Source organism: Tetrao urogallus (assembly GCF_951394365.1).
Source record: "Tetrao urogallus genome assembly, chromosome: 20".
Taxonomy (NCBI): domain Eukaryota; kingdom Metazoa; phylum Chordata; class Aves; order Galliformes; family Phasianidae; genus Tetrao; species Tetrao urogallus.
Window position 1 is genome coordinate 8,080,397 of NC_136833.1, and position 21,547 is coordinate 8,101,943.

Consider the following 21,547-nt stretch of genomic DNA (forward strand, 5'->3'; position numbering starts at 1 on the left):
CCCCCAGCGAAGGCTTACATTGTGTGGGTAAACAGTTTGTGGGGGACTCAGAACAAGATGTAAATAAATTGCTTTCCTACTATATACACAGCAAATAGTTCCATTTTGAAACTGAGGGGAAAAAAAAACCAACAAAAAAAAAAAAACAAGTGAGAAAAATGTTACAAAATCTGAAGTCTGAAAATATTTACAAGAACAAAGCTTAATCACAAGTTCACATGGAGGGGTTATAACTGCGAATCAAAAAAGAAAGATAACAAGCCAGGATTTTGCTCGCAACGTTCCCTTTGTTTGGCCCAAGGTTGCAGCAAAGCGACTGTAATGCTAGGGAAATAACAGCAGGATTAGCAGCAGCTGGCCCACAAACACACCTGGTCTATGAGGAGGCCCCAAGTGCTCTCCATGTTGTCTGTCCTCCAAGATCTGTTGTCCACACTGCTGCATAGATGTGTCTATGTATAAAAATGTGTTCCTCTGATTCAGAAATCTCACAAGGATTATCTCTAGCAGTAAAGATGCGGACTGTGACAGAACATAGTTGAGGTTTCACAAGCATTTCTTATCCTACACGTAATTAGGCAAGAGGAACTGTTCCCTGTGGCTTTTAATACCTTTACACAGGAAAAAATGTGGCTAGCTGTCCCAAACTGATACTTAAACTCTCATTTTAATGGAAGCTGTGACTTACTAGAAAGAAGGGGGTACGTTTGCAGCTGATTCTGAAGGCAAACAAATGGCTGCCAGTAGAGACCTCATCAAAGAGAAGGCAAATCAACAAAAAGGAGAAACTGAAGAAGTGGAGACAATGATGACTGCTGAGCCTTTATTTTAGAGGCTCCCTTTCACTACCATGAAAAACATATCCACCATAGAAGTAGGATTTATAGATACATTCTTTAGATTTCTTTCTCTTGGTATATTAAGCAGTCACCCTGCAAGATCAAAAAAAGAGAAAAACTTGAACTGTCTTTCCTAAGTATTTATACTTGACTCATTCCTATAAAACCTGCATATCTCAAATATTTCTGCACCTCATTTTATGAAACTCAGTTTTTAGTGGCACAATCTACATGGGCAAACAGAAGGAAATTAATCAATTCTTGCAATCTCCAGTAAATTCAGCATTCCTGTTTTTCAGGTTTCTAGCAATTACTCTGAAGCTGGAAGACCACGAAGGTCTTTAGGCCAACAGGTCCAACGATATTTAGGGACCAAATTCTTGGGGTCGGGCAGCCACACACCAAGTGCTGAAATGTGCTGGGGGACACGGGCATTAATGAGAGCGGGGGAAAGGCTTCCTGACAGCATAGCAGGGAGATAAAAAGTTTACCGTGGAGCGGTGAGCCAGAAGGACTGCTTGACAGGCCTGGAACAGGGCTGCAGCGGCCTCCCTGTTTAGATGTCAGCTCCTGCTCGATCTCTTCCAGCCCTGCGCTCTTCTGGAAGCGGCTCATGCGGTTCACCACCCGCGGTGACATGTGTGTCCTGACACAGGGCTGTCCCCCATAAGGATTGATGGGAAAAACGTGGGAAGTGCCCCGAAGCGTGCTGACCACCACCCAGCGACAGTCGTGGCTGAAGGAGATATCCTGTACCTGGAGAGCAGAGAAGTGAAATGCAAATGTAGTCATCGGCGCACACGAGGAAACAGCGACATGTTTTAAAAGACAAATCTTTACTGGGAATGTTACTAAAAACACCCACCAAGTGTTTTTTTCTCATCGATACCAAGTGAGCCTTGCTGCAGAACAATGCCCAGTTCCAAATCATAAGTACTTAGCAAAAGATTCTGATTTTTTTTTTCTTATAAGCAGGCCTGAACTCATCAAAACAAACCAGGATGCAAAGCACTACTTAAAGCCACGAGAGCTTGGCATAATTTTCAAATAGAATTTACTTCTGAAAAGAACTGGGAAATCATTTCAATTACATGCTTTGTTATTTGCTTTCTTGCTTTGAATTTTAGGAACTACCCAAAAAGGAGAAAAGGAAAGGATGAGAACAAGAGAAAGAATACATCTGAGCCCGATTTTGGCAAACACTGGCACCCAAAACTGTATTTAAAGTTAACAGAAAAACCATGTCCTATGTACCATGTAACTTAAGCAACCAAAAATCAATGCCCAGTATTTTCAAAAGCTGTCTCTAATGGTCTCCTGCTACCCTCAGTTTGTCCATCAGGGGAACTACCATCCATTCCATATCTTGGGACTAATGCTGTTTTTAGGTTTTAAAATTTAGTCAGGAAGAAATTTAGTAACTCTGGTAATTTCTCAATATAAATCACTCCATCTTACAGCTAACAATCTTCATTAATCAGCTACTGAAGTCCCAGGAAAGACCCCAGTTAGGATTCTTCTTACACATACTAGTTCTTATCCACCACTTGAAAAATGCAACCCTTAATTTCAGCTTAAAATGGTCAGCGTGGAAGCAAATATAGTGATACAGTTAAATATTTTCTATCATAGTTACTGCTTGTACAGATCTCAGATATGAAGTCCAGAAGGATATAATTCCCTTTTAAGTGTGCTTTACATAACACTTTGATGGAAAGCAAATTCTTGTTGCTGAAGGAATGCTTTAAAAGAGAGATTAAACTTTGTTTCCAGCCCCATACTGGCAGACAACTCAAGAAAACAAGTAGTCTAGGCTAAAATGATTTATCATAGAAAAGAAGTCTTAAAACAATCCTTCCAACAATGTTTTTAAAGGTAAAAGCTGACTAAAAAGATCCACATACACAAGTGGGATTTAACACGGCAAACAAACATACAGATGAAGGATTAGTTTTCATTATATTACTATATAGCATAAACTAAATAAAATTCTTTAAGATTTCACTGAAGGCAGTTTTACAATACACTAGGTACTCAAACTGGAGTAAACACTGATAAAATCTTGACAAATATTCCAGAAATGCACTCCAGCTATTCCAGACAAAAGCTGCAAGTATTCATCAAAGTGCGAGTTTCCAACCGAGCCCCGGAGCCTCCGAGATAAAAAAGGATTTCAGCCTTGTGACTTGTGACACCATATTTGGCTGACAGACTGCCACCAACAAAGTGCTTCATCGACATTACGTGGAAAAACTACAAAGCACACCTACACACCTGCTCCTTTCAACCACGGGGATGCACCCAAATGATCTGCTAATGATGCAGCTCCACAACCAGCCGAAATCTGGCAGCTTTAGCGCTCATGGTGATTGTGGTATTACTGACATGAAGTCACAGCACTCAGAGCCTGGTTTGTCTACAAAGTGCCTCACCTTCACAGATTGCTCCGAAAGGATTAGAGACCCCACGGGGATTAACCCCAAAGCTGTGGGGTCTGAGCAAAGCCCCGGCACCAGGACTGCCTGCACACCTGCAGTGTGAAGAGGCAACGTGGACTGGTCCAAACCAAAGGTAAGAACTGCATACAAATCACCATCCTCAGTTACAATAGGGAGATCCTTAACACAATAAAATCACTGTCTGTTGGAATAGATCTCCAATCCTATCAAAGGCCCTATCTTCAATTTGTAAGAACATGAAGAACAGCCACGTCTGCCTTCAGATGCTGACCTTCTGAACACACAACTGGCTGCCAAATATTTGGTATTCATTTTAGATGCAGCTTCCAATTATGAGATGATAAAGAAGAAAATGTATCTCACTGTACTGCGTACCAGAAATGTATGTTTCCATATTAATACTCCGCTGTCAGCATGCATCCTTAGGATTACGCCGTTTAAAAAAATAAATACATGTAAATACAAAGGCCCTGGCATTTGACAACTCCAGCCAAGAAACTGGGAAACAATCGTAGCAGGATGTTTTTTCTCAATGTAAACATCACACAGAAAAGTATTCCTGATCTCCAGGAAGAATGTGCCTGGAACACCGTCATCCAAAAGGTCCTCTTAAAATAACGACCACGAACACCACAGCTGGGCTGGGCTTCCATGGTCCTGACGACTCTCAGTAAACAGAAAGCACTGAGGCTAAGAATGGGGTTTTAAGACACACTGGGGGGGAAAAGAAGTGTAGACAGATGGGTGTGAAATGAACAAAGTTCTCTAGAAGCACGCCTACGAAGCCTGCTCAGCAGTAACAAGCTGCGTTCTGGAAGCTGCCTTTGTACACAAGCATCTCCTACCTGTCTCAAAATGGGCCTAATTTCACTTCCACAGGTACGTGCTGAGCAACAGTACCACACACAGTTCAAGGAGTTAATTCAGAAAATACTTCCAGCTTCATGCAAGGCCCAGGTTAAAGTGTGTTAGCACCAGAAGGGCACAGTCCTGTGATGGGAAGGAGCCCACTGCTCCTTTTCAGCAGACCTGGATGAAAGCAGCAGTCCAAGCCAGAGAACGCTCACTGCAGCATGCTCTTCAAAAATCAGCCGTGTGTGTCATGAAAAGAATATATAAATTATCGTATCAGACTTGCTGTTATCCACCACACTGTTACTGCACACTGTGCAGAGTTCTTGACTGCTCCTTGTATAAACAAGCTGCACAGTGGCCCATTAGTGGTTTTCAAGTTTATGCTAAGCGTTGCAATTTATTGCTGTCCTTTAGGTTAATGGACTATTATTTCATGTATTTATAATATATTTCTGGATTTGTTGTTAATTATGATGTAATGTTTAGATACCAAAGATCAATCAAGACCCCATAGTGTTTACAGATATATGTTAATAAACTACAAAGTACACTAGATCTCTCATGATGCAAAGTTTACTCTTTAGCTCAAGGTCAACCTCAGATTTAATACCCGTGCCTTTATAGAATTTAATCTGTCCTCTTCCGTCCATGCCAATAAAAGGCAACGCAGACCCGTGATTCTATTTAGCTCAGGAGTACTTAAGATACTTTAAATTGCAATACCACGTAGTTTTGTGAGATTATCAGTGCTTCCTCCTGTCTTTACGACTATTTCTTCACAGTCCGAACTGAGTAAGGCCGTAGGGCAATGCAATATGTGGAGTCCTGCAAGGATAGGTCATTTACCAACAGCTCCACTGAAGATCTGCTTCCAAGACTAACAGCTATTTCTGATATGATAAAAACCTGGAGGGAAATATCTGAAGCTGAGGCTTCAAAGCTGAGACACATTTACTTTTTCACACAACGGAAGTACACAGAAGTTTTTGCTATCTTTCCTTCTTTATTCCCACAGCTTGTCCAAATATAGACATAATGTTAATTGGAGAATATATATATATACTTAAAGTTTAAGCCATAACTGGAAGAAAGCAAACCAGAAGCAAGAGCAGCCCACAGAAAACCTATTTTAAAAGCAGTTGATTAAAGTGGGATAGCCAGAGGTATGGCTGATTACACAAGGAAGTGCATGGGACAGCAGTGACCTTGTTTACCACTACCCCTGGGAATGACTGACAGCCCATACCCAGCCTCTGGATTTCATGTCTTCTGAAAGTTAATATTGTACTAACTTGCTGCACCGCGCTTATGTTTATACCATCCCTTTTTTTCTGCTGAAGGAGAAGGAGCTATAGGGGCTGTCACAGCAGCTATGGGGCACAGACAAGTGAGCTGAATGCAGTCTGCAGCCCTCAGCTGTGATGCAGAGCTGCCAACCCGGGGCTCGTGTCCTTCCTGCGCACATCCACTGATGTGTGCACGAGGCAAGAGTTAGAAAACAAAGCTCACAGCTCTGCACCATGTATTTTCATAGCAATTACAAGAAACAGCAATTGAAAATCATTTCTATTTTCCTGGTGCTTTCTTTCCTAATCTCTCCTTTTCAAGCATGGTAAATTGCCCCAATAGCAATATGTATATCCTTGTGCACTTCACTGCATTAACTTGCATCTCAACATTGTAGTGAAATGACAATAAAGCACAAGCAGCATTACTGCATGCACATCGTGCAGTGTCACACAGGAAGCATACCATTATTTGAAGGACATGACTTAAGTATTGAATTATATTGAGCAGAGAGATAGCAGAAATTAAAGAAACCACCGGTGCTATACAACAAGAGAGCAGCAGTGTGGAGGGGGGGGAGAGCCAAAATTAATCAAAGAACTGGTCTGCATTTGACTTTTTTTGGTCAAGAAAATTCAGGGAACAACATGACAACAAACACAAATGAAAAAATAATACAGTCATGGGCCACACGATCTGATTTATCAGACCCATACAGACATAACCCTGTCTCCTTCAGCACTCAAAACTGATTTCAACCCTACAAAGCCCTGCAGAACTTGGGCACACCATGGCACTCACACCAGGTCCCTCAGGCAGAGGAGCTGCTCTGCATTAAGCACTGACACTGAGCTCGGAGCTCCGTGCCCTCAGACTGCTCAGCTTTTTTCTCTGCTTCCATCAAAGACTGATCACCTTCTCTAAATCAATATTATTTCATGACTCCCCCAGGTTTTCTAATAATTAGAAAATCTCTCTTCCAGAGACTATTTCAACAACTGCAAATACATAACCATGTCACAAGACAGGAAGAGGTTTCTATTAACCACCCACGAGGTTGATATCCAGTGTTTGCTAACTAACCAATGCTACCCGGACACGGTATGTGACACAGGTTTGAAGCACCCCCATGAAACCACAGCATGAACACATGCTGCATTCTGCAGAGAAGAGTAAAGCAGCCCATGTTCTGGGGCAGCCCATGCTGGAATGTTTTTATCATTCCTTCTGTTTACCTCTGCTGCCTGCAGTCAGCTCTAGCAGCAGTTGGAGAGTCAGAATAACAAAAGTCTGACAGCGTAAAAGATTACAGAGGGCCCTGGCCAGCGGCCCACTGATGCTATCTTTACGTTTATTTGTTCTAGGTGGAGATAATACTGTTTTCGGGGATTTTTTTTTCTGTTTACAATTTAAGATCAAAAGGAAAGGATCATCAGGTGACAGCCTAACTTTCATCTGCAAGTAAATGAACTTCCTTGGCTCAGAGCAAGCTATACCTTCATTAAAAGTTTTCTAATGCACTCTTGGATAAAAAAACAAGTGCAGTAGGTGTTGACTCACAATGCAAGAACTGCAAGGCAAGGGAAAGTACCCTTAACCAAGAGGTGTGCTGCACACACATTCTTCCCTTTGCAGCTGAACTGTGCGGCGTGGATTCTCTAAAGGCTTCAGTTCTCCCTCGGGTCTGGCTACATGCAACCAGCACTTGCAATGGGCCTTCATGATGTGACACAGTGCATCAAACACACCAGGTTTTGATCTCCTTAGAAAAAAAAATTCTAAAGCATAAGTAGGTCTTAAAGACTAAAAGATCTTAATCCAGCCTAAGTGACAGAGTGGCTTCTGACTGTGTTTGCAGGAAAGTAACTTGGAAAGTTGTGACCTTAGGACTCCCATCACTCAAACCAACAAAGTATCAGAGCACTTCACATTCTTTCCAGGCTGTTGTCCTCAGAATTCCCTCAGGAGACAGAGGTCCATTTTCCATCTTAACCCATCTTGATCTCGGTCACACAAAAAAGCCAGGGGCTTTACCAGGAACTGAGTACAACCAATACATCTAACTCAGCAGAAAGACATGTTGGTGACTTAGAGACACTGCTCGAGCTCAGCGAATCCATCAGAAAACACCGTTATTAAATCATAACACTCGCTTCTTTTTCTTCAATAAGCATTAAGTGTGCAGTGTAATCCACTTGAGGTGCTCCTGTGCACAAAGGACAGAGCGGATTTCCTGGCAGACAGACGGACACACCGAGCCCTGCCTGCCCAGCAACCCCCAGGGTGGAGGGAAAGGGGCAACCCTGCAGGAGGGGAGGCTGTGGGGCTGATGCGTGGAGTCAAGCACTGCTGTAACTCCAGGTGTACCCCTCAACATTTGGAACATCAATGCATACCGTTCCCAAACTTTTGGTCTCAGAGTGATGCAAAGCTGCTTGGACCGTTATGCTGAGCCAGTGCTTTGTCCATGAGCTGAATGGCTTTGTAGTATTGGTGGCAAGCACATGCTAAAAACATGCAAACTAATCAAAAAGCAAGAAAAAAAGTCATGCATCGGGAAGAGGGGCATTTGGGGAAATACATGGTGAAGCACTATTGCCCGGAATCTCACATACGAAAGCAGATTATTTCAGTATGGATATTCAACTACCACGTATAACAAGGACATATGATGACGTTTAAGCAATTTATAACGGGAACTAACGAAACAAATTCTGACACTGATAATCACTCATGTCTATCAACAAAAATTAGAACTTTTTATAGCTCCAGTACAGAAGGTGACCTTTAAGACCATTGGCCTTGATTCACAATTAGCTTCAAACCAGGGGGAAAAAAGTCTGGTTGCAAATGTATAAATGCTGTTCTGCCCAAGAAAGGAGGTACAGAGGCTTCCGTGTGTCTCTCAGAATATCTGCAGTGAGAATTTTAAATTGAGCAGCCTCCAAAATTCTTGTCTAATGAAATTTATGGAACAAAAGAACAGCACCACACACTGCCCTTCTTACTACAAAACTGAAAGCACTGTTGTTCCAAAAGCAGAAATATGCATCATATTATGTAAATGTTTTAAATATGTGTATTGAGAACCCTATGTACCAATGTGATATTGTTGCTGGATAGTTCAATTATCAGGGGATTGGTAAAATCCATCAATATGCGTGGGACTGCTTAGGATTTTCTCTGTTTTATACCATTCCAAAAGCTATACTGTTCGTGTCCCAAATAAAAATTATGTGGCAAATGTGGAAAAAAATTTACTATGTTGATCCTGAGAATGTTAACACAATACCTTCACACAGACAGTAACGCTATATCCCAGAGACTTGTATCAATAAAGGTTTAGTCTCAAAACACATAATGTTTGCTTTCCAGTGTACGCCTTTAAAAATAAATTCATCAGCTATAAAATACAGAAGAACGTCTTTGTTCCTTCTGACTGCACTGATACTTTGAATATTGATTACAGGACATTTCCAATTTTTTCTATGGAAGCAAAACAAGAACGACACACTGAAGACATTATATCACACTCTGGTAGATAACAAAGCATTTATATACACAGATCTGCAATATTTGCCCTTTTTTATTTATAAAAACCACTTACGAGATAATTACTATATGTATGATCCCACATAAAGAACCATTTCGTTTAATTTCATCTCACTTTTCACATTGGCTATTCCTCCCTATGCAGGAAGGAAACCACTGCCTGTTACAGTGCTTACATTTTGCCAGCACAGTAGCAGAAGCCCTTTTAAACTACCAGGAATTTAAATTCACACAGACTGAAATATTATCAGCCTCTACCGCATTAAATAAAGCTATCATCTTTGCTTGCTAAAGGTAAGGCAAACTTAAGGGCAACTGTACAACCCATAGGAAAAATGAAGGTATGAAGCAACTGTAATCAGGGTACCACAGCCACCCAGGCTTCCAGTATCAGGGTCACAATCAAAGTGCCCAAGGCTTCTCCCTGTCACACTAGCTTACATCTGCCAGACTGTCACAAGTCTGTGCTTTCAGTGTGTAATTGCATCAGCAAGTGCAATACTCATTTCTTACCCTCTGGTGACATTTTTATTTATGTATTTAAAGCAGGTTCTTCAACAGTTACTCAGTGCTACAAAGGTGAAGCTCTCCTGATGCCTAAAAGCAGTGCAGTGAAGGATCCAGCCATAATACATCACACTGCTGCTGTCACAGCAATGCTAGCAAATAGCAATTGAGTGGCATCTTTAACTTTACTGAAACAACTTATTGAACATTTTTTAAATGTGCATTCGGGTTTTTTCACCTTATTATAAGCAAGCCCAGTTTAACCTCCCATCTTTAGGAATGCGATTCTAATTGGAAAGTTAAAATTGTATCCCTCCAATCTCCAGCAAGTTCCCCCATTCTGCTGAAGTGTAGATAAAAGTTAATTACAGTCTTTGGATTAACTTTTGCTTTCAACTCTCCAGTCGCCTTTCTTTGGCTTTTACCACCAAAGTCAAGCAAACCCTGACAGTTGCTTCACAGGCACTAGACAAATGTTACATGAGAAAAGGTTAAGTGCAAACACAGCTAATAATCTGGGCTCTTTGGAGGTAGAGTCATATCTGAATAAATCTGACAGCACCTCATTGTAAAGGGCAAGAATTTATTATTGTCCAGGTTAAACGCTGTGCTCTTATCCTTTTTGTGGCTATAACACAAGAAAGGCTCTTTCTGTGCTGAAACAAACATTAAAGTGCCAACATACACAAAATGTATAAGGTGTCTGGGGATTATTCTTCAGCAAATAGTTCCACTTACTTTGGCTTCAGTCTCTCCCCTGTGAAGTGTATACAAATGATGGACGGCACTTTGTGATGATGACCAAGGATGTGTCAGTATTTGAAAAACATGGAAATCATGGCCTAACGTGTCAGTAGTGACCAGCAACATCCCTGGGTAAAAAAGAAAAAAGAAAAAAAAAAAAAGAAAAGCACAAGAGATTAAACACTTGAAAAGAGGCTTAAGAACGTCTATCTAAAAAGCTGAAGTGCTTTACATTGTGGTTTCTGGAAACAAAACAGTTGCAGGAAAATTACTGAATTTAAAGAGATTCATTTCATAAAAATGAAACAGAACTTCAACCTACATCATACAACACCAGCACTGCTGAAGAAGTACAGCACAAAGCTATGAAAGGCAACCGAGGAACCTGTGAGAATTTCAAGTCACACTGGGAGTCTGAGTGACCAACGTGTAGCACTGAAGTGATGAGCACTGCAGGGAATCACCAAAAGTGCTCTTCACATTGAAAGCGTCTGTATACAAAAGATTGGTGTTTCCACAGTAATTAGTTTTGGACACAGAATTGCTATGAAAACACAGCTAGAACAACCTATACCAAAACAATCCTGAAGAAGCATCTTTTTACAAACGCATGTGAAAGGAACTGTCTGATTTATGGCTGGAAAGGCAGCAAATCAGAGTTGAGAGCTTTCAAGTGAAATATTAAATTAGGTACTAACTTCATTGAAAACGGGTCACTGATGGATGTACTGAAATGATTAAATTAGAAGAGCAGCAGAATCACAGTAACTTCTATATGCTGCTTACTTCTTCTTCTCTGCATGGCAGTCCATAACGCATTTCATAATTTACAAACACATATTGAAAGCCAACATGCCATTATGTTTTTATACCAAACAAAGAAATGTTTTTGCATAAGGAAGTATGGCATTATGGCGTAATTTGAGAATACAGTAAGCAAACTTCATACCTGTTTTTCTGCATATAAATGTCCATATTAACTCGCTTATTAATAAAATTATGGAAATTATCACCCCAAATAAACATCTAACTTTATCAATATCAGATGCAAAACACTTTAAGCATGTTAATAGCTACATTAAAGCACCTCCTAAATAATTTTCAGAGTATCATATTCACTACAGGAAACCAGGATTTTTCTGCACAGTTCATGTTGCATTGGTTCTCCACTTAAACACAGCCAAATCCTTTTATACTCCAGGAAGAGAATTTAGATCTCCACATTTTACCTGACTCCTCTTCAAAGGACAAACAGTTATCTTACTTCTGTCATAAAGGAGTGTTCATGTTCTCAATTTATTTACCCACGACTGCATGGTTCATATTTTTTTTTTTCTCTATTTTACTCACTGCTGCCTAACAAATATATCCAGTACAAATTCCAAACCCCCCACATGTTATCACTGAAGCCTGGTACATGCCACTTCCAAAATTTCAGAATTAGACTGGGAAAAAAAGCAAATTCACATACAGAGCAGCAGGGAATCATCTCAGTTAAGATTAATTAATCTTTCAGCAGAACCGAGGGCACCCTACCACTGGGTCACTCTCTGAGCACTTTTCCTCCATGATAGCTCCAAAATCTCTCTGCCTTTAAGCTCAGATTGGAGACAAAATGTTGATGTTCCGGACCCATCAGCATCCCCCAGGGTGCTCCAGGGACACAGACACTGACACAGCACCAGCAAGGACCCTGTGGGTGACCGCAGTGCCTCACAGCTCTTAGAGATAGAAGAAACTTGTGAATATCAATACTTTGAAGAACGACTCACGCCAGCAGAAAGGTACAGAACTGCAGAGAAATCTAAACTGCACGTAGAAACAGATCTGCCTACGAAGCTCCTTTTAGCTTGACCACTGTGCTGGTGGGGCTCATGCAGAGCGCGGCCACCCACATTGCTCACAGCCATTTATTTCCTCAAAATCACACATACGCAGAATCTTAAATATCTTAAACCCGACCTCAGCAAGATTCTCTCCAGGAGACATACTTTACTACTCCAGGCTGCTGCCCCGGTGCCGAATGTTAGAAATGAAAGAGAGTTTGTTACGGAGCTCAGAAATCCATGAGTGCATTTGGGTATTGTGTTTGGGCGGTAAGGCATGTGAGTCGAGGTTGGTCTGGATGTTAATGTTGGCTTAACTGGCAATTTCCTTGATTTGTAGTGACTGTGTTGATAGGAAATACAGCTAAAGTTGCTTAAGTGCAAGTGAGCCAAGTCTTTAGTGTGGGATTATGCACACAATTTGCATTAATTCTGTTCTGAAACATCACAAGATACACTTCCCTCCTAGTGAAGTGTGCGGTCCTTGATAATATATAGCGATACCAGTGGAGAAAGTCGGAAGCAAATAGAAGGGTTTGTGCACTAGAATTAGGCTGACACTATTACTGGAGCGAGGATATTCCAAAAGACCTAATTTAAAGTATTTATTTTCTGCATCCCTCTGTCTGCCTCTCCTCACACATTAGACCACTTTTCAGGGAAGCTGAGTGTGCTTTCTGTCCTCTTGGCCTCTGGCCTGGAGAAAGAGAAGCTGGAGGAGATGTGCCCACAGGGCTTCTCTCAGCAGCCTGCAGACAGCCTCAGCAAAACTGGAGGCTTATTTGTCCAGAAGTCTTTTGTAAACGCACGTGCAGAATGCACCCAGAGATCTGAGCGCAGCGTTCACGTGCATCCCATCACATGGCACATTGCCATCACACAAACACAAAAAAATGGTGGAATGAGCCAACAATCTGCCTGGGAGCTGGAGACAGAAAGCGGTGTAATAATTAGGAAGCAGTGAGAACACAGGGATCACCACACTGCACTGCCTGCCACACCACTCTGCTCTGTAGCACTGTTTCCAATCCTGGCTGGAGATGCAGGTGTCTGCAGATGGAATGATAAATCCTGCAGCCCACAGGCTGATATAATCTCACCTTGCTTCTTGCAAAGGTATTTTTCCAATTCTGTAATTTCTATCACACAGTGCTAGGGTGCTGTTTGGGAGCACACAGGCAAACAAGTACAGCACCCAGGAGCACCTGTTCATCCTTCAATGACAAATGCAGTGTCTGAACAAATTAAGTAATTAAGTGGCAAAACATGCTCACCTACCTGAAATTCTGATCACTGCCCTATGAGGTAAATACTGCCTGGCTCCACAGTAACGTGCTGTCCTTGCCTTGCAGTATTTTGGACTTCATATGCTTTTTTTTTTTTTTTTTTTTTTTGTTAGCTTGAAGGAGTACTGAGGTGAGAGAGGCTGTATTTGTGGGTGTAAACAAATGGCCTTAAAAATAAAAAAATGAGCAGCGTCTGACTTGGCAATTTTGCATGTCTAACCTAAAGTCCTTCTTTCTGCCACTGTTTGGATTAAATGCAATTTATTAGATGAAAGCCAAAAGAAAGCAGGCCCTTCACTTCTATTAACAATTATTTCTTCAGAAAGCTAAAGGAGATGACTTCCTACAAACATTTGCATTTGAAAGACAAATATACACTTGCAGAGCTGATTCAACACGGAGATCCCAAGCACAGCACCACAGGTGCAAAAGAAAACCCATTTGTAAAACTGTACTTTCAAACATCTTACTCACTACTGTTACTCAAACATTAAATCTCTGACGTTTCAGGAGATGGGAGCTATGTTTTGGCGTGGTGTTCTCCACCTCTCATTGCTTCATACAGAGAATCACAGCTTTCCATTCCTACAGCACAGCAATGGCGTTCCTCTGCCCACCCCACTGACACCTGACCTCCGGACTCAGCACCGACCTCACTTTCTCTTTCATGTGCAGGAAACTTCAGCTCCACTTTCTCAAAGACTGTGACAGTTTTCTCAAGAGGTTGTTTAGACGGAAATAGGGGTTAAAGTTGTCATAAGCTCATTCCAAAATGTTTTCTTGTACAAAGTACTTCATGTATGAATAACCATAGATGAGAAGTGAGTAATTCTCAAGGATTTCCTGCTTATTTTTCAAACTGGCATTAATCCCTGGTTAAAAGATACCATCTGAAATCAATTGAACATCTTACATGTACAGAACCCACGGAAATCTACGCACCAAGCTGACAGCAATTAGTATGCATCTCCCAGCAAAGCTGACTTTATTTTAATCCGTAATGTGAGGTGTACAGTTAGTTTAAGTTAATGACTGCTTTACTATGTGGTTTTTCAAATCCACAGAGATGATTAAAACCCAGTCTAAAGGGACCTGATGTCCTAGATGCAAAAACAATAACAAAATTCCTTCATTATACCTGACAGACACACACCTGCCTGCTTTCCATGCATTGTGTTTGGGAAACGATGCGCTTCTTTCAGGACAGAAACATTAAAAAGTGCAGTGAATATATGCATAAAAGGAAAAACCAGTACAGATGTAGACTGTGGGTTAAGAGCTATTTATGCAGTATCAGAAGACTAAACCAGACTCTGGCCTGGCCATAAACTAAGCCCACGCCCTAAATGAGGTGCCAAGCCACAAAAAGCATTTGCGTCAACTGGGAATACAAGGAAAAGAAGGACTTCTAATTATAGGGCCTGGAAGCGGAAGCCCAGAGTGATTAGGAGTTGAGGCGCTGCTGTATGTTTATCTGGGAGCTTCCTCTCGCTAGCTCTCAGCCCGGGTTTGATAGATGAGGGTTGGCCGAAAGGGTGGGATTGGAGCTGCTGATGGTACACAGAGTCCTCCACAATCCGAAGGAAACGGAATAGTAAGGCTTCTGTGGCCTTGTAGGAACATAACTCTTTTCAGCTAGGCGTCAGCTGGTTAGCCCAAAAGGCAAAATTAGAGAGCAGCAAATCCAGTTGGGTACTTGCTATAAAATCTGAGAAACCTTAGCAGCCTGAGCATCTCCACCACATCCTATTTATAACACCTATGGAACTGCATTGTTGTTTATTACATGCATACAAATGAGATGTGCACAATTTCACCTTGGGTTTACATTTCCTGAGTAAATTCACGTTAAGTAACGTCATCTTTCAGAACAGCAGTTTTTTTCCTCCTTCCAAAACAATGTCATTTTGTAATTGCATGCCAAACAGCGCAATGCATTCGAGCTGTGCTGGATTTGTTCTAAAAACACTAAGAGCACACGTTTTAGGAAAGCAGCCATACAATAGCACAAAGAACACAGGTATTGACAGATACACCTAAGTATGCAATTCTGACATTTTCCTGCACAGCCACTGCATAAATATCCTATTTTACAAATAGTATTAAAAATATAAGAGCAACTTCTCAGATAGATATGTATATTTGTAACATGAGGACAGACGCCTTGAAACGTTGAGATATCATGCTCTGTAATTTCCAAAGGCCAGCATCAGAGCACTCAGAGGAACCACACTTGTTATGCTGCTCCTGACAACCCACACACTCACTCTGCTTCCTTCCCTTCTCACTGCTGGGTGCACTGCTATTCCTTTCCAAGAGCCTCAAACCAACCATGGAAGATGTGACCAGGCTTATTCGGTCTGTGTTTTTATGAAACTTGCAACCTACCCATGAACAGCAGCTTTATTTCTACTCACTTAACTCCTCGCTGAGGCTGATACTAATCAAAATATACCCAACTGTTAGTGCTCCTGAGCCTTTGTATGCTTCTGAGTATAACATAAATGCCATCACTACAACACTTGGTCTCTGAAAGCTGAATTAAATAAGGAAACCCTGACTTTATTGTAATTCACTAAGAAAAATCAAGTGCATAAAGATATCAAAAAAAATTGAAGATAAATATTAAGAATCAGCAAGTCAAAAGAAACAGAAAACGAGTTCTCTTGTATCTGAATGATTACCAGTGAGTGTACTCTGGCGACTGCTCTGCACTTTAGCACTATCAAGACAGTTATATATCTAATCCAAATATCTGGAGGTTGGGGTGGATGTATGGAATCCACCAGGCCTTTGCTATGTCTACCAGATGGCTCAGCACTGTGCTTTATGAGCTAAATCCTACTCAGCAGTTTCAAATGCTAACTGACTACAGCTGATGGCCCAATAAATAGTAAACCTTGAGCAGGATGGGTTTCTCCCTCCCTAAGCTAAAGAACGCACGCTGGGGGCAACAGAGTAAATGAGGGCAAAAGATCAAAGGGAACAGACTCCTTTTCTGAACTCCTCCACAAGGGACACAAACCCACAGCCACCACCATTACAGTGGTGTTTGAGGCTTTGCTCCAGTCGCACAGACTGCAGTAAACATTTAACTGCTGAAATATATTATTGTGTTTTTCTCTTTTAATTGGAATTACAATAAAGTGAATGTTACAGAGGGCGGATAAAATCCTGACCTCCTTGAAGTCTGCAGAGCTTTTGCCACTACATTCAAGATGGGAAATAATTCAACCCTTTTTATATATTTGTGCGTCTTTAATGCTAAGGGGCATTAACAACTCATTAGCAACGCCTGCTGTGCTAAATGAGTGTTCTGATAATCATTTTAACGTATTTGTGAATTAATTACAAACCCATGAAGTACCAAAACAGAGTATATTCACCACCAGTGATACTGGAGCAGATCAACCTCTGCAAGTGCCCACACGTCTCTTCAATATATTCAGCATTATATTAAATTTCACCTGTTTTAATTGTAACTGACAAACTTTAATAAAATGCAAGACTTCTATAAAAAGGTGAGGAAAAAAATCTATACCAAGTTAGCTGACCATTTAAAGGTGACAACAGAGCAACCTTCAGTAAAGAAGGTTGAGATTGTATGCAGTAGGACGAAACTAGCTATGGAAAAATAGATTATAAACAATGGTAGATTAGGACAATATTTTTAAGCTTAAAGAAACAAAAGCCCCAAAACTCCTCTGATCTGGAAGGTGGGCAATCTGAGACTACAAAAAGCACAGAAACAGAAAAAGGGCAGAAACAGCATATAGGAAAGGACAGGACACCAAGATTCCCCTCTTTGGGGATGTATAACAAAGGGAGAAGTGCTGGCAGTAATCAGAAAAGCCTATCATGGTACACAGGTGGATATCAAGTATTGTAAGTTCTATCTGCAGTAAGGAATCAATTCAAACATACCATTCCAGCAGTAAAATATTTGCACGACGATGTGAATTTGATGACTGAGAAATGTTTTGTATGTTCTTTCCCCTCCCAAATATCAGAACTCTAAAAGAGGAAATGGGCTCCATTCAAACTTGCTAGGAAATACTACTGCTGCACCACTTCTTTCTGGCCTGGGGGTAAATTCAGAGATAATAGGTTTGGTGCTTGGATTAATAAATGCAGCTTTCAAAAAGGTTAAGTAGTGATGAATTTGAAATACTGATAATCATATCTTTCTAAAATTTAAAAAATGGAGAATTAACACCCTGTACAACACTAGCCCTCTTTTTCAGTACATCTCTTTCATCCACATAACAGGAAGCCCTCATTACAGACTTTCATATACACTTCTCCTCAGGTGTAAGATCCTCTTCCCTGTACTTCCAGGGCAAAAACTGCAGGAAACAAGGAGGGATTTTATTTCAGACTCTTAAAAACAATACTTGCCTAAATCACAGCTATTTGAAAGGAGAGTGATTATTTAATAGAGAACTGTGGGTTTAAAGGAATGTGTCTGTAGAATGAAAATGGGTTTCCTGCAGGGTGGCTTTTAAGGAAAATGGGAAAAAAACAAGGGAGGGATGTAGATAACTGGAATTTTAAAACTACATAAAAATAAACATGGAAATAGTTTCAGAAAGAGGCCATTCTCACCGACATCAACCTGACTACTCACTATAAGACAATTTGTTTAAACCACACCTTGTGCTAAACTGCTAGGTCTTCCTTTCTACATTTTTGCTGCAAAGAAATACCCCCTGTCAAAGCTTTCAAGCTACGTATTGATATGAATTTGAAATGAATATGAATTGAATTGATATCCACATAGCTTTCAAAATCAGGGGGTTTCACCTTCTGCCCAGGCACGTGCAATACTGTGACACAGTCTTTGTATCTGCAATTCACTGAATACGATGCCATTCTGTTATTTTTAATACACGTCTTGAAAGGCAACAATTCAAGTCAAAAATTGGAAGTCAAAATAGAGAAAAAGCAAGGAATTATTCTGTAACTAAATAGCTACTTGTTAGCTTATTTTACTCCAGATGACACATCCAGGAGGGTGATGTTCCAAAGTAAGATTCATCTTGCAAACTTGTTAAGGAAGCTGCATTCGTTAGAAAAGTCCCAGCACTATGAGGACCTGGTTGCAGGAAATCAGTGCTTCAGTACATCAGTGTGCCATTATAAAAGACACCTCCAACTTTTAAGTAACCTACATGCTTGATAAAAGTCCAATTGCACAGTTTAGGAGGTAGAAAAAACCAAATCTGTTAAACTGCATGGCACTATCAATGCTTTCCAACAATCAAATCAGGCATTTTTCTGCCCACTTGCTCTGATCAATTGGAAAGCCTTTTGCAGGGACATTCCAATTTAAACCTCTTTAACTATTAACTCAAGGCCACCATCACATTTCAATATAGAACATTTAAATAATCAGAGGAATTTCAGGTCTATTAAAGGTGCAGTCAGGCATCCCAAGGAGTATACAGCTTCATCTGTTTCACTGCTGGTCCAACATTAATTTCCTCATTATTAATGGACAGAAAAATGCTTTTGTAGCCAAGGAAGCGTAATTATTTAAAATTTAGATGTGTTGCACTTCACAGCTCTCAGTCACTAATCTGGTAGGAGTAACACTTTGGGAAAGCAGATAATTTACTCACCACATTTTAAAGAAAACCTGATATTTATCAAGAATTGCACTTCTAGTCTTTAATTACCTATTATAAACTTTATCTCTGACATTTAAATAACCATAACTAACAAATCTAAGTACAAAAAGTGTCTGAATATCACTTCCTGGCTTCAGCAATGGAGTCAGAATCCCGTGTAACATCCTTCGCCGATACAGACTTGCTGCATGACCTTGAGTGGATGACAGCTTCTCAACCTTTTGGCTTACCGCATAGTAGCTTGCAATCCTTAACATTATGAGCCTGAAGTTCTTCCAATTCATTTTGAGTGTACCTTTCTTTTTAAGCACTCCTACTGTAACAAACTGGATTGAAATTGCAGCAATAGCTTTGATTTCTGCTCTTTGTTTCCTACACTGTTTGCAAACTTTTTTTCTAGCCCCTTCTCCTTGCATCTTGGAATTGTGCCACTATTCATTCAATTAACTGCCCACAACTTGAAAAGTCTCCCACTTCTTTTTCACTGAGAACATTTCTTCCTCTCCTAACCTGTTTCTTTGGAATCTTTCTTACATTAATAAACTTGCCCTACACTCAGCAGCAATCAAGTCTTACTTCCAAAATCTTTCCTGCTGTACTTACAAATTTTCATGGTCAAAACATTCACCCTGTTCCAAACTTGCAAGGTAGCTGTATGAATTTACACTACTGTACACAATATGTATTAATTGTATATAATACTATTGATATATGTTACTTAATATATATAGCAGAATGTACCTGGCTCATCCTACAAATCTAAAAGCTGTGCTATTGCCAAACTGAAGGTGCATTTGAGTATTGCTACAGGAATGTTATAATTATAGTATTTCCACTTTCTTTTCAAGAGCTTGTACCAAAAAATATTGCTTTTCACTACACCCCCAGATGGTAAGAAGAACATGACAGAACCCTGCAGCTGACAAACTTCTGTGGACACACATAGGATGTGCACAGAAAAGCCTGTACTCAAACAGGCTGTCCCAGAAGACCACCACCAGCCTTCTGTAACAAAACATCCTTCCCAGAGGCTGTAAGTCTAGCTACTTGCCTCAACAAAATTGGCAACTGAAGCACAAGCTCTCAAAAAATAAAATAAAAAATCCAGCACAGGATAATTCTCATCTTTCCCAGCTACCCACAGCCACCTACTGGATTTTATGCAGATACAGTTCTTGGCAGTGAAGCCTTCCCTCCTCAGCGTAACTGAGAAACAAGACAATGCTTGCAGTAACAGACACAAATGATTTACATTTCAAGTAGGTGCAAGAGCTTCTGCTCTGAACTTGACTCCCAAAGCAATCCTCACGGTGTCTGACTGATGGGGGACAGCAAAAGCAAACAGCAGAAACCGGGCAAAATCCTGAAGTGCTGCAATCCATCACTGGCCTGCCCCATTCCAGTGCATTACTGTGCAGCTATGGCTTTCCACAGGAATCCATGCCCAGGGCTGTGCCAGCTAGCCAGCCAACGGAGGCCCCGATGCCAAGCAGGTGGGAGCAGGGCCTGCCGCTCAGGCACAGCGCTGCTGATGAACATGGGTGGAAAAGGGAATTCAGACCTCCGTCCCATTCCCCATTCTGTCTCTCCCAGGAGCTCAGCCTGCTTACAGAACCATTCACTAGATCGGTGTGCTTAACCTCGTGCTTCCACAGAGTGCAGAGTAAGAAGACGGACAGAAGATGTTCCTCAGAATCAAACCTGACACATCGATATGCTCCAAATTAGAGAACATATTTAAAATGTAGGACTGACTTCTCTCTGCTTTTATCTATAAATTGCTAAAATGATTTTTTCACATTCCCCTCACTCACACTTATGCACCCTTAAGACCTCATGTCTGAGAAGCACTGCAGCAATCAGCACAGAGCTCCCAAAGTGCTCTTCTGTGCGGAGGTTACAAACAACTGATAAGTATGGCAGTCCTGCGAAGGACTGATTCACATTATCTTCAGCTAAGGAGAGCCTGGTTCTGCTTCTTGGGATAAGCCAGAAATTGTTCTCCACTTATGTAAGACTATCCCAATTCAATGGCACAGAAGAATACAGAAAATCAAAGGCAGTATGGCCACGTGATTAGTTGCCACAGTGGATAGCTGGCATCTCTAACGCTTGTAAGGAATGGTGCCAGCTTTAGGAACAAAAATTAATTGTCTCAAATTTCTATAAGAGCCGAGAGGCAAGTATCTCAGCAACCTGGCAGAAACACAGCACACTGCCTGGAAAAATGCTACCAGAGTTCAGCTGGAGGCGGGGGATTTTACTTCAGACATGGAGGTTATTCACCCCGACACCCACTTACAGCACAAATGCAGCAGCCAGAAAGCGAGGAGATTTCTCAGCTTGGTAAAGCATATTCTCTTTTTGTCCTACCGCTGCTGACTCCACCACAATCCTGACTGAGAACTTACTCTGCCAGAACGTACAAATTAACTGCAACAGCCTACAAATGGCATTTCTACCTAATTTTCACATGAAACTCTCCTTCTGCAGCCCACGCCATGGTGTAAAACACAAGTGGGCTGCAATTTCCCTTCAGGCTTACAAAGTCACTATGGGGAA

At 41.0% G+C, this 21,547-nt stretch overlaps 1 protein-coding gene across 3 annotated transcripts in view; it reads right to left on the reverse strand.

Annotated features, from left to right (window-relative positions):
- Window positions 1–21,547, reverse strand: part of BCAS3 (BCAS3 microtubule associated cell migration factor) — a gene marked incomplete at both ends in the record, with an annotated part of 301,055 nt that overhangs the window by 205,323 nt on the left and 74,185 nt on the right. For all 3 annotated transcript variants that reach the window (XM_079545130.1, XM_079545129.1, XM_079545128.1), the window contains 2 exons: window positions 1,331–1,595; window positions 10,238–10,371. In XM_079545130.1, the coding sequence (XP_079401256.1) occupies window positions 1,331–1,595; window positions 10,238–10,371 (399 nt within the window). The remainder of the gene's footprint in view (window positions 1–1,330; window positions 1,596–10,237; window positions 10,372–21,547) is intronic.